General features: G+C 65.2%; 1 protein-coding gene across 11 annotated transcripts in view; it reads right to left on the reverse strand.

Annotated features, from left to right (window-relative positions):
- Window positions 1-453: 453 nt before the first annotated feature.
- The window catches only part of CEP131 (centrosomal protein 131), a 34,092-nt gene continuing 22,389 nt past the window's right edge, over window positions 454-12,156 (reverse strand). For 2 of the 11 annotated variants that reach the window (XM_008956519.5, XM_008956522.5), the window contains exons 8-26: window positions 11,118-11,235; window positions 10,508-10,624; window positions 10,170-10,338; window positions 9,666-9,760; window positions 8,895-9,086; window positions 8,501-8,677; window positions 7,827-7,952; window positions 7,598-7,723; window positions 6,740-6,856; window positions 5,756-5,858; window positions 4,809-5,010; window positions 3,619-3,726; window positions 3,338-3,455; window positions 3,180-3,254; window positions 2,054-2,196; window positions 1,768-1,945; window positions 1,500-1,663; window positions 776-836; window positions 454-704 (exon numbers count right to left, since the gene is read on the reverse strand). In XM_008956519.5, coding sequence (XP_008954767.4) covers window positions 630-704; window positions 776-836; window positions 1,500-1,663; window positions 1,768-1,945; window positions 2,054-2,196; window positions 3,180-3,254; window positions 3,338-3,455; window positions 3,619-3,726; window positions 4,809-5,010; window positions 5,756-5,858; window positions 6,740-6,856; window positions 7,598-7,723; window positions 7,827-7,952; window positions 8,501-8,677; window positions 8,895-9,086; window positions 9,666-9,760; window positions 10,170-10,338; window positions 10,508-10,624; window positions 11,118-11,235 — 2,464 coding nt within the window. In that variant the 3' untranslated portion in view covers window positions 454-629. Of the gene's footprint in view, window positions 705-775; window positions 837-1,499; window positions 1,664-1,767; window positions 1,946-2,053; window positions 2,212-3,179; window positions 3,255-3,337; window positions 3,456-3,618; window positions 3,727-4,808; window positions 5,011-5,755; window positions 5,859-6,739; window positions 6,857-7,597; window positions 7,724-7,826; window positions 7,953-8,500; window positions 8,678-8,894; window positions 9,087-9,665; window positions 9,761-10,169; window positions 10,339-10,507; window positions 10,625-11,117; window positions 11,236-12,156 lie in introns of all 11 variants that reach the window. The other 9 variants (XM_008956517.5, XM_034943087.3, XM_008956521.5 and 6 more) reach the window with 5 other exon arrangements.

Here is a 12,156-nt window from a genome sequence, read left to right on the forward strand (position 1 = left end):
GCTCCAGACTGTCACACCTTGACAGTGGGGAGGGTAGGGCTTCCTGTCCCTCTGGAGTCTCTCCAGCCATAGGAGCACGCTGGCAGCCATGGGCTTCTAGCACCTGCAGGGCCACGGCGGGGCCCTCGGAGCTCCTCCCAGGGGGTGAGTTCTGCTGAGCTCCTCCTGCGCCTGGCCAGGAACGGGGTAGGGAATTCCCTGTGCTTGGGACTTCCAGGGTCCAGGGCAAGGCAGGGAACAGGAACTTGGGGGTTGGGTTGAATGCTGGGAAGCTGCGGGCTGAGTGTTGAGGGCTGCTAGCTGGGGGGCTGATGGCCAAGCTTCGTGATTTCCTGGTCAGCCTGCTCAGGCTGCAGAGGGGAGTGGGAGGAAGAGAGCCAAACCCACGCCTGGCTGCTCTGGGGGTCTTGGGCAGCCTCTAGCCCAGGAGAGAAGACAAGGCAGTCACTCAAGGCGCTGAAAACAACGGCCTCCTTTACTGTTAAAATGCAGCCACAGGTGCTCAGCCGTGGGCATCTCAACCACCAGCCTCTGTGGGGGGCAGGTGGGCGTCCCTGTGGGCCTCTGGGCCCACGTCCAGCCTCTGTCCTCTGCCTTCCGTTCTTCGACAGTGTTCCCGGCATCCCTGGTCACTTGGTACTTGGCGTGGGCCTCCTGTGCTGCTCCAGCAGCTCCTCCAGGTGGTCGGCCCGCTTCACCGCAGCCTGCAACACACCCACAGGGTCAGGCCTGCTCCCAGCCCCGAGGTCCAGCAGGGCTGGCCACAGGGACTCACCTCGTGTTGTGTCCGGAGGCTGCTCACGGCCTCCTCCTTCCTCGTGAGGGCTGTCTTCACCCTGTGGGTAGTACATGGTAGGCTTCAGTGTGGCCCCCGCCCCATGGCCCCAGACTGGCCTGCAGTGCACAGGGTGCACGGGGCAGCCGCCTGGTCAGCCTGGTCCCAGCCCTGCTGACCACGACTCCTGTGGCTGGCCCAGACAGCTGTCCAGGCAACTCACCTGCTGTGAGTCAGGACCCAACACAGGCCCCTGGAGTATGACCCTGGCCACACCTGGGGAGGCCTGGTACCCAGATGGGGTGGGACGCCTCGCCCACACCCACCTCTCAGCCCATGGCAGCAGATGGCACAGGAAGGATGCAGGACCCCCGTGGAGGGAGCTCGCTGGGAACCTTACAGCGCCTCAGCCCTTTCAGCACCTGTCCACCCAGCCCAGGGTCCCGGGAGCTGCCTCCCTGGAGAACTTGCCAGGCCCAGACCCGACCCACTCGGGTGCCCCAACAGGGATGGCCGACACCCTGGAGTAAGCACCCGGGAGGAAAACAGATCTAGGTCTCCTGGGCCCCAGACATGGAACCCACACCAGCCTCTGCCTACAGGGCCCTGTCTCTGCCTCTCCTGGCCTTCCTCAGCCACAGCCTCCGGGGGCTTGGAGCTGCAGAGGTCCTGCCCGCTCCCCTGCCCCGCCTCCGTCTCCAGCCCTGCAGCCCCCGCCGCCCACCTCCGGTGCACCTCCTCCAGCTCCAGCTGCTGGCGGGCCTGCAGCGTGGCCAGCTCGGCCTTGGCCTGCCGCGTCTCCTCCTCAGAGGCTGCCAGCCGGTCCTCGAACTCCTGGCGGATCACCTGGGCCAGGTTGCTGCGCTCGCTAGAAAGCTGCTCGTTCACCTGGGTGGGCACAGAAGGCAGTGAGCCGGCTGCCAGCGACTGGCTGCGTGCATGCAGGAGGGGCCTGGGGGTGCCCACTGCCCACCTGACACCCGCCCACTCACCGCCTGCGCGTCCTCCAGCGCCCGCTCCTTCTGCCGCACAAGGCCCTGCAGACGCAGATTCTCGCCCTCGGCCTCCCCAAGCTGGCCCTTCAGCTCCGAGCACCGCTCCTGAAGCTTCCGCTCCGACTGCTCCAGCTCGGAGAGCTCTGCCTCGTACTTGTCCCGTAAGCGCTTGATGCTGGAGTTGGGGGGAGGGCAGGGTCACTCCAGCCCAGTCACACACGGGTCCTTGCGCCTCAGCTCCTGGGCCTCCCCAGCTGGTGACCCAGCCGTGGCGGGTCCTTACCGGCTCTCGGCAGCCTTCTCACTCTCCTCCTTGGCCAGCGCCATGTCGGCCTCCAGCCGGTGAATGACCAGCTCAATCTCCTTGTCCCGGCCTTTCCGGATTTCTTCCCTCAGCTCCTGTTCCCGGTTCAGCAGCCACGCCTCCTGGGGGGACACGCGCTGCCTGGGGGTTGCCACCCGGAGCCGGCCCGCGGGGCCAGGGCCAGCCTCAGGGGGTCCTGGGGGGCTCCAGGTTCTGAGCCACAGGGGAGCAAGGGGCCTTCCCCCTCTCCAGACCCCCGTCCAGGGGTGCGCTACGTCCTGTCGTCAGGACCCAGTGTGGGCATAGGCGTACCAGAGATCCGTCATGATGCACAGCCCAGGGTCCCCTCCCTCAGAGACCCACAGCCCATGACAACCTGAGGCCACCTTCTGCTACCAGATGGGATGGGAAAGTTGGACTTGCGTGTTGCTGAGGGCGGGGCCTGGGCCCCCAAGCCCAGGCATTCAGAGCCTAAGCTGGCAGCCTCCTGGAAGCCTCTGAAAACTCCCAGAGTTTCATGTGCCCAGCCCTGGGCCCCACAGGCCTACGTCGGGAGCATGCTACTGGGCCCAGAGGCATCCACTGCCAAAGCCTGCCTGGCTGCTGGGTGACATCCCAGCCCACCAGGGTGTGAAACCAGGTGACGGGCACGGTCAGCCTGGACTGTAGCCTCGCGGCGGGCATGGGTGGTGAGAATGTGTATGGGACTGTCACCGTGGCAGAGTCCACCCCCCACAGAAGGCCCCAGAGGCTAAGGGGGGAGCCCCTGTTGTGCGTGTGCCTCTCTGTACATCTGAGTGTCGGTGGGCTGATCGTGGGGCGCAGGGGTGTAGCAGCCCCTAGCGAGAGGGGCAACGCCTGTTCTCGGACCACAGAGGATGCGCTCCAGGCACCCTTGATCCTTCCAGAGCCCACGCAAAAGATGGGCTGAAAGCAACACACTCAGCGTCAGTTCAGACGACAACCCCAAGCAGCCAGATGTGACTCCCAGAAACGAGCCCCCAGGATGCCACAGCAGCAGCAAAACCCACCTGGGGCAGCCCCCGACTCCTGCCCACGTGGGGCAGCCCCCAACCCCTGCCCACCTGGGCGCCCAGGCCCCCACCTCCTTCCTGGTGCGGCCGGCCTCCCACGCCTGCCTCTCCAGCTCCAGCTGCTGCTTCAGGGTATTCAGCTCCATCTGGGGGGCAGACATAAGAAGCCAGTCAGTCCCACCCCGTGCAGCCCCCTGGCCAGGCCCAGCACAGCCCTCCGGTGGTAGACCTGGTGCCGGCGCTCCTGCTCCTCCCTGCCCTTCTCAAACTCAGCCCTTAGGGCTCGGGTCAGTGCAGAGCTGCTCTCCTCCAGCTGCTGCCTCAGCTCTTCCAGCTCCGCCCGCTGCCTGCGGCCAGGGAGGAGTCAGCAGGTGAGGGGTCATCGGGTAAGGAGTCAGGGATGGGAGAGGTCAGCGGGTGAGGGGTCGGGGGGGAGGGGTCAGCCAGCGAGGGGTCCCTGGGAGAGGGTGTGGGGTCCCTGGGAGAGGACGTGGTGCCCCCGGGCGGCACCTGGCTGCCTGCTGGCCCAGCCGCTCCCTCTCCTCAGCCACCTCACTGTACAGCCGCTGCCGTTGCTGCTGCAGCGCCCACTGCTCCTGCTCCAGGTGCTGCTGGAACCTGTGGGATGGTCGGGACTGGCTCTCGGGGGCCGGGACGGGCGGTCCCAGGACCCACCCACCGCAGGGGCACGGGCCGACCACAGGCCTGACTCAGAGCTGGAGAGCAGCCCTCTGGGGCCCTGCCCCTCCCCCTCGGCAGTCGAGGCCCCTCAAAGCCACCGCCCGGGGGCAGGCAAGGCCACGAGGAACTTGCCCATCAGCCAAGCGCAGCAATTCCCTGAGCTCCAGGCCCTCGTGGCACTTTGGGAAGTGGCTGTGGAGCCGCGTCCAGGCCCCCTTTTCCCTCAGCCCTTGTGCCGGCCTCACCCTGTTCAGCGTTGCCCCACGGGCATGGAGGGCGGGAGGCAGGTGCCTCGTGGGGCCTTATCCACCTCCCCTGCCTCCGGCCTGAGGGTGCCAGATGCCTGGCTCCGTGACCTGAGCAAGCTCGTGCCAGGGCCTCGTCCTGACCCCACCTTCGGGGAGAGACCGGGGGACCAGCCAAGCTGCATCTGGGGAGGACCAGCCGCGACAGGCAACAGGGTGGATAGGAGAGGGTGGCTTCCAGGCTGTCCTGGCGGCGCAGACAGTGCAGGAGGGGCTGCCACTGCCCCCTGTGGCCCACAGATCCTGACCACCACTAGGCACGTCCCCAGCCCCCAGGGCTCAGGACGCAAGAGCAGCAGTCACCCCTCAGACCCCAGGCCAAGGGAGTGAATGAGAGAGACCGTCCCTGGGCCCTAAGGTCAGAGCTGGAGGGGCCTCGAGGCCGCCTATCCACGGGTCGCTGCTCTGGGGCCAGTTCTGAAAGAGTGGATGTCTGGTGGCGGTTCCCAGCCCTGACCCTGGGAAAACACCCGTGCACCCATGCAGAACCTGCAGACCTCGGCGGGCATGCACTGCAGACACAAGCCCGAGGACACTGGCCCCGCTGAGGCTGGGCCCCCAAGGGCCACTCCAGGGCCAAGGGCCCTGCGTCCTCGCTGCATGCTGCACTAAGACCCTCGCCCACCTCTACATGGGAACTCCACTCCAGCCTTCCAGGATTCCGACTCCCCGCCCTGAGGGTCCTGGCCCCACGGGCCTGGGGCCACCACCCACCGCTGCCGAGCACGTTCGCGCTCCTGCTGGCCCAGCGCCTCCTTCTCCCGCTCCAGCTGCTCCCGCAGCTCCTCGGCCTGGCGCAGGCAGCGCTGCGAGGCCCGCTCATCCGACTGCAGCAGCTCCGCCTCGTGCAGGCTCTTGAGCCTCCGCACTTCCTGCTTGTGCCTGGCAATCAGCTTCTGGATCTCGGGCTCCAGACCTGGGGGCGGGGCACCGGCTAGGGCCACGTCCAGCTAGGGTGGGCCCGGGAAGTCCAACCCTGGCACAAGACCAGCCTGTCTCAGGCCCAGAGGGGACCCCGCCCACCCAGGGCCTCCTTGGATCCAACCCGAAGCACAGCTGAGTCCTGATGCCCACGAGGTGGGGAAGAGACCCCCACAGGGCCACGGCGCCTCTCCCAGCCTGTGGGGCTCAGGGCTCCTGACACTCCTGGTGCTACCACTGACGGCTCCCAGGCACCCTGGCAGAAGGTGTCCAGAGCGAGAGGACCAGGCCTCGGGGAGCCCTGCACATCACCCAAGGGTCCGAGGCCCCTTCAGACCCCAACACCCACCAGCCTCCTGCCCCATCCCCCTGCCTGCCCCTGCCTCCTCCTGTGGCTCACTCTGCTTCCCGTGGCAGGGCCCACGTGCCACAGTCGTCCACAAACTCCCAATCTCCCCTAGCCCAACCCTGAGGAAGTGAGGCACTGAGCCCCCTCGTTTCAGGCAATTGCCTGGGTGCTGGGGGCCGGGCCAGGCTCCTGTGTGGAGCCTACCTGCCCCCCGGGTCACGGCAGAAGCTGCAGCGGAGGCCGTGACGGGGGTGGTTGGGGCATGAGTGTTCACCTCTGCCCAGGAAGGTCTCAGACTACATGAATGCCTGAAGTTATGGCTCTCTCAAAAGAAGCCCTGGCCGCAGCGCCCACCCCACACCTGGCCGGCTCATGGGAGGGGATGGCCCACCTCGGACAGTGACCTCCTTGATCTTCTTGGTTTTCTCACTGATCCACTTCTCCCGGCGGGCTTTCTCGGTGGCGCTCATTAATTCTTTGAGTTTTTTAATCTCCTACGAGCAGGAGAACAGGGCAGGAGAAAACGACACGAAGGACACCCCTGTCCCTTTGCCACCCTGTGGGCACAGGCAGGGCCGGGCTTCCAGGTCCAACAGCACAAGGCCGGCGCTCATGGTTGGGTGTGCTGCCCCGAGACACACACACCAGCTCCACAGAGCCACTGCTGCCCTCCCCAGTGCCCGGGGCCAGGCTGGAGGCCCAGGCCCACCCTGCCACACACCTTGGTGGCCTGAGAAATGGGAGGGCAGCCATCAGCCTGCAGAGGTCTTGCCCCAGAGAGGGGTGCTGCTGCCTGTCGGGACGGCTCCAGAGCCTGCATTCTTCCATGGGACTGGCAGTCCTCAACCCCGGCTGTCAGCCACAGTCACGTGCAGGGATTTTAAAATGCCAGTGCCAAGCCCCACTCCAGAACCTGGGCTCGGGACCATCACTGCCCAAGCTGGTGGGAAGCATAGCCAGGGAGGCTGAGGCCCCCAGGGAGCTCACACAGCGGGAAGGGGCCGGGAGTCAATGCTCCACCGACACCTGGTCAGTAGAGAGAGCAGGTCCCATGGCCCAAGGACCTGGCAGTGGGGCAGGCCAGGCAGAGGCTCCTGGGTCCACGGCTACTGTGCTGTGGCCGGGCAGGGACTGTGCGTCCACATCTGTGACAGCAGGCCCACGGCCCCGCCCCAGAGCCTGGCAGCTAGAGAGGCAGGAGTGGACCAGCCGGTGCCACGGTGCTCCCCCAGACAGCCCCACCCACCGCTGTGGCCCTGACACACCGAGACAGGAATGAGGACTCCAAGTCTGGTCCTGTTCTGGGGGCTGTGACAGCTGAGCCTGGCCTGTGAGCCGGGCTTGGGACGCCGTGCAGTAGGGAGCAAAGCCTCACCAGCTCGTGCTGCGCCTGTGCCTGGGCCACACGCTCGGTGCATCTCTGGTCCTCCTGCTTCAGCTCGGCCACCACAGCCTCGCACTTTTCACTCAGGACCTTCTTGTCTTCAATCAGCTGTGTTGGGGACCGGAGGTGAGGTGCTACACCAAGGCCCCAGCCCAGCAGGACCCCTGATGGAGGAGACCCTCCCAGCCTCCGAGGGAGGCTAACAGCAGCCCTCCCCTGGGGCTGCCCCTCCTAGGTTTGTGGATGGACCCTGGGGCCAGTGGGAGGGCACATGTGCAAACACGGGCCCAGGCCTGCATCCGCCGTCCTGTCCTCAGCTGGGGGACCCGGCGAATGTCAGAGAAGCCCCAGCCCACCCCCTGCAGTGACGTCAGGGTCTTCCTGGGATGAGGGTAGCTCTGCCGTGCCCATCACCCAGCCCCGGAGGAGGCTCACTGTCTGCCAAAGGGTGTCAGGACCACACCAGCCTCACTGCCGGCCCCAGGCCAGACCCCAGGTCAGGACACACCTGTGACAACTATCAAGCAGCCCTGGAGGCCCCTATTCTCACACACCCCAGACCTAGAGTTCTCTTCAGAACAGGAGCCAACCGGGGCTGCGACTGAGCTGAGGGGCCGGCAGGACACCCCACTACACTCACACGGGGCAGCTCTGGATAAAGACAGGAGTGCCCTCTCCAGGGCATGCATGGCTGGGAATGGCACGGGAAAGGCTTGGAATGCGTCCAGCGGACACCCGTGTGACACCCAACAGAGGAAGAAGCTCCCTGGCAGTGGGAAGCCCCTGGCTCTGGAAGTCTCCATGAGCCACACGCTGGGTCCGGGCCTCCGCGGTCCCCGGGCCGCTCACCTGGTCAATGAAGGCCAAGTGCCGCTGGATGGTGGCCTCGTAGTGCTCCCTCTGCCGCTGCAGCTGCCGGCTCAGCGCCTTCTCTGTCTCCTTGACCCGCCGGACCGTGAGGTCTCGCTGCTGTGCCTGCAGGGTGTGGGCAGAGGAGGGAAGCGCTAGGACTGGTGGGCCTGGCCTCAGCAGGTAGGAGGCTAGCAGGGCCCGGGATTAGCAGTGCCAGCAGCGTTACCAGCGCTCTCTGCAGCAGCAGCATGGCCTGCTTCTTCTCCTCCACCTCCAGCTTCAGCCGCATCACAGACGTGCTCACCTCGGACCCCAGCTCCAGGGGCCCCGGCCCCGCCTCCGGCACCCACCCCTGCAGACACAGCCGAGCGTCAGGCGGAAGCGGCAGAGGACGGGGGGCAGCCAAGGACCTGACGCGATGCCCCTGCGGCCCTGCCCTCTGGGGACAGAGGGGCTGCTGCACACGGGAGCCTGTGGGAAGCCGGAGGGCAGGTGGCAGGCGGCCCAGCAGAGGTCGTTTTCATTGCTCAGTACAGGAAATGGGGGCTGTGGCCTCAGGAATAAAAAACAAACCATTTAAAAAGTTCTATGCTGCCCAGCTTCCTGCCCTGTGACAATAAAGTTCACGTCACTGCTCCATTTAGCCTGGCCACTGGTGTTCACCCAAGACAAACCAACGGGTAGCCCAGAGGACAGCAGGGCTCCAGAGGGCTGAAACTATCCACACATATGGGCTCGTGGAGGCAGCTTGGGGCAGCGGGTAGGTGGGGGCAGTGTGGGGAATGCGGGCCCTGCCACCTCCACCCTGAGAGACCCGTGGGGGGTGCTGCATAACTAGGTGGGTACATGGTGAGGGGCCTCCTCCCCCTGGGGGCTGGGTGTGGGCTGGTGAAGGGCCACCTCCTGCTGGGAGTCCAGCTGGTCCTGCCCAGACTTCTCCATCTCGTCCAAGAAGCTCATGATGCTTTGTAGCTTGGCCTCCGAGAGCAGCGTCCCATCCTCAGGAGGTTCGGGGAACGCACTGAGTTTTCCAAATTTCTCCAAGTTGTCAGCTGTCAGAGAGCTGGCGTCATCCTCCTGTGGGACAGGAGCCCAGCATCGGGGGCTGTCAGGGCAGCCTGAGGACTTGGGTTCCCCAAAGGCAGAAGTGGCAGCTGAGGCTGGGCTCTGGGAGGGAGGGTTGCGACTAAAGCAAGGAGGAGCCTGTGGCATCCCCATTTTCCCAACCCCCACAGCCACCGCATGCTCTGTGTGAATGGCGTGGGTGGACAGACTGTGCAGGGCGGGCGCACACCGTGGTCACCTCGCTGGCCCAGGCGTATCTGCCCCTGTGATGGGTCCTGGGGCGGGGCAGCGGGTCCGGCTCTTTCTCCAGCAGCTGCAGTGTGTGCAGCAGCTCCTCCAGTGGCCCCCTGGACTTGGCGCTCCCCCTGCTCAGGGCCATCATCTCCAGGTTGTCCCCAGCTGCATCCTGGGCAAGAATGTCCTGCAAAAGAGCAGGGAGACAGATGCAGCAAGGCTGCTGGTAGCTGAGAGCAGCCCCCACATAAGAGGCCAACCGCAGAGCCCCGAAGGCACCGCGGGAGCTCCCCAGTCCCGACATTCAGCCCCAGGAAGGTGACGCCAGGGCTCAGACCTTCCCACCCGGTCTCTGCAGCTGCTCAAACCCAGAGCAGCTCCAGCCACCAGGGGACTCCTCCCAGTGCCCCACTCCAGGAAAACAGGAGTGCAGCCACCTGGCCCCACCACTGAGCAGCCTGGGAGCCTTGGCTGTCAGGTCACCCCTCAGAGCCGGAAGCTCCTCTTTTGTGGATGAGGATGCAAGGCCCCCCACCCCAGGACATCTGCAAAAACCCAACTGGATCCACCCCAGCAAAGGCTCCCCAAGAGGCAGCCAGCACCATGCATCAGAGCAAGAAGACACCTCCTGGGCGGCCTCTCTGAGCTTAAGTGGCCCCTAGAGCAGAGGAGGGGCTGGGAGAAGCTCAGCTCAGGACACCCCTGGCACAGACATGGCCCTTAAAGCCAAAAACCATGATGGAGCGAAGGACAGCTGTGCTCAGACCTGTGTCCTGTCCTCTGGAGGCTGCTGTGGTTCTGGGGATGAGTCGGAGGTGGGCAGGCAGCGGTCTCCGGGGCCTGCAGCAGGGAGGCCACCACCTGCACAGCAGAACACAGCACCATTCCACAGGGAGCATCCCGGGGCGGGCAGCAACTCTGGAGGCACCCCCGGGAAGGAGCCAGGCATGGGGGAGGCGGAGGCGACCCCAGAAGCAGAGGAGCCGCTGGGGAGCCACGGCCTTCTGGGTGTGGAGCTGTGGAGAATGAGTGCCACCCCTCCCTTCCGGGCCTTCTGCTCTGTAGGGATCCCTACGTCCAGGACCATTTGATTGTCAAGGTCTTGGCACCCTCGTCAGGTCAGCTGGGGGCCAAGGCCCCTAACTCCGAGGACTGGGGCCGCCAACATGGGCAGCAGCACAGGAGGCCGAGGGGAGGTCCACAGGGGCTGCACTTCCTTCCTGGCTGCAGTCCACCCCCCCAAGCAGGGCGGGCGTGGAGCCACTCTCACCAGCGTTGTTGGCCTTGAGGGCCTGGTGGGCAGTGCCGCCTGGCGTGGGGGACAGCTCCTGAGCAGGCTGCTGCGTTCCTGGCACTCTGGTCTCCCTGGGATTCTCAGGTGGCCCACGCTCGGCAGTGCTCGCCTTCTGGGCTCTCAGGGCTCGTTTCTGTTGCAGCTCCTGCAGTGGGAGCATCGCTGAGCACTGTCCCTGGGAGAGGACGACCCCAGGCTCCGCAGCCAAGCTGCCCTGAGGCTAAGTGTCCCGGGGCCCAGGGAGCCCCAGCAGCAGCCCCGCACGGTCAGGCCTGGGCCACGGTGCTGCTCAGTGGTCCCTGCGCGGTCAGCACCTGAATGGCTGCTCGCCTGGCTTGGCGCGCCTTCTCCTCCCGGGCCTTCCTCCTGGCTGCCTCTTTCTGCTGGTGCAGGTCCAAGAGGGTCCCCTCGCCTGACCGCTGCCGCTGCTCCTGCCAAAGAAGCCGGTGCCATGTGGTGTTTACATCTGGAAGACGGAATCCAGACCCAGACCAGAGGTTTCCCCACAACGCCCTGGAGTCCCCTAGAGTTCGTGAAATCTCAGGGCCAGCAGGGAAAGTGAAACCCCACCAGGACCTTGAACCTGCCATTTCTCTGCTCTACAGAGGATGAGCCCTACGTCGCAGGTGGCCAACAGTTCTGGCGTGGGGGAGACAGCTCTGCCCCCACAGAACGTCCTCCTGAGACTCTCCAGCCTGGGATGGACCCAGCAGGCGTTTCCTGACACCCAGGCCCTAATGACCGCCAGTGAGGACCACCCTGCCTGTCCGCGGGGACCCAGGGTCAAGAAGGATGCTGCACCCAGAGACGGGGCCCACGAGCAATCCTAGGCTTTGATTCCACCTGTCCCAGAAACTCAGACCCCTGGGATTCTGGGCCAGACCCCCCGGGGAAGCATGGAGTGACTGAGACGCCCACACTGACCTCCCGCTTGGCCTGCAGCAAGTGCTCCAGGCGGGCAGCTCCTGCTCCGCGCCGCTGCACCTGGTGCCGGTACCAGCGCTGGATGGTGACGGCAGCCTGGTTCACCTGGTGGATAAACCTGCCCGGAGAGCAGGACTCAGGGCCAAGACAGGACCAGCGCCCCGGCAGGAGCCAGCTGGCTGCTGGTGGAAGGTCGAGCCGGGGAAGAGAGAAGCCGGCGGCTGCACACAAGTAGCCCTTTTCGCAAGGCAGGACCAGCCCACCTGGACCATTTTCACATGGCAGGACTAGCCGCCTGCACCAGCTCCACTAAAACCCAAAACCTTCCTCCTGGGAAGGTGCCCAGGGGAGAGGAAACGCCTACCCACGCAGGCCTGTGTGGCCTTATTTACAATCGCCAGGAAGTGGGAATAGTTCAAATGCCCATGACCTGGCTATGGCATGAACACTGGATGGCGGGACCCTACCCACAGGCAACAGGCCCGGGACTCAGGCCAGTGCAGACCACAGGCCGTGGCTCCACAGAGAGGGTGGTCGGAACAGGCAGGGCTAGGAGGGAACAGACTGGTGGCTGCTGGCATCAGGGCGGGGAAGGAGCTCGAGGGAAGCCTGGTGGTGCTGGGCCGTTTCCTTATCTTGGTCTGCTGTGTCCGCAGACAGCACTATACACCCTGGTGGAATCTCATGGAACTGCACACTTACAATGGGCACCTTCTATTGTATACAAATTATATTCAGTAAAACTGATTAAGCAAAAAAAAAAAATGCTTCACCTTGGCTCTCGGGACCATGTGTGGATTCTCTCAGCAAAGGCACTAACAGAGAACCCAGAACGTGTGAGCCCTAGCTCGGGAGCAGTCTGCCCCGGGCAGAACTGGGGGGCTTCAAGGGGTTGCAGGCTTCTGGTCCCCCTTCCCTCGTGCCACCCACCGCGTCTACAGGCCTGGTCTCCCTAGCCCTAACTGGGCGGTAGGGTAGGTGACGGCTCCGCCAGGAGCAGGCTCCGAAAGTCCAGGCAGGGAGGTACCCCCGCGACTGT

This window comes from Pan paniscus, chromosome 19 (assembly GCF_029289425.2).
Source record: "Pan paniscus chromosome 19, NHGRI_mPanPan1-v2.0_pri, whole genome shotgun sequence".
NCBI classification, from domain to species: Eukaryota; Metazoa; Chordata; class Mammalia; order Primates; family Hominidae; genus Pan; species Pan paniscus.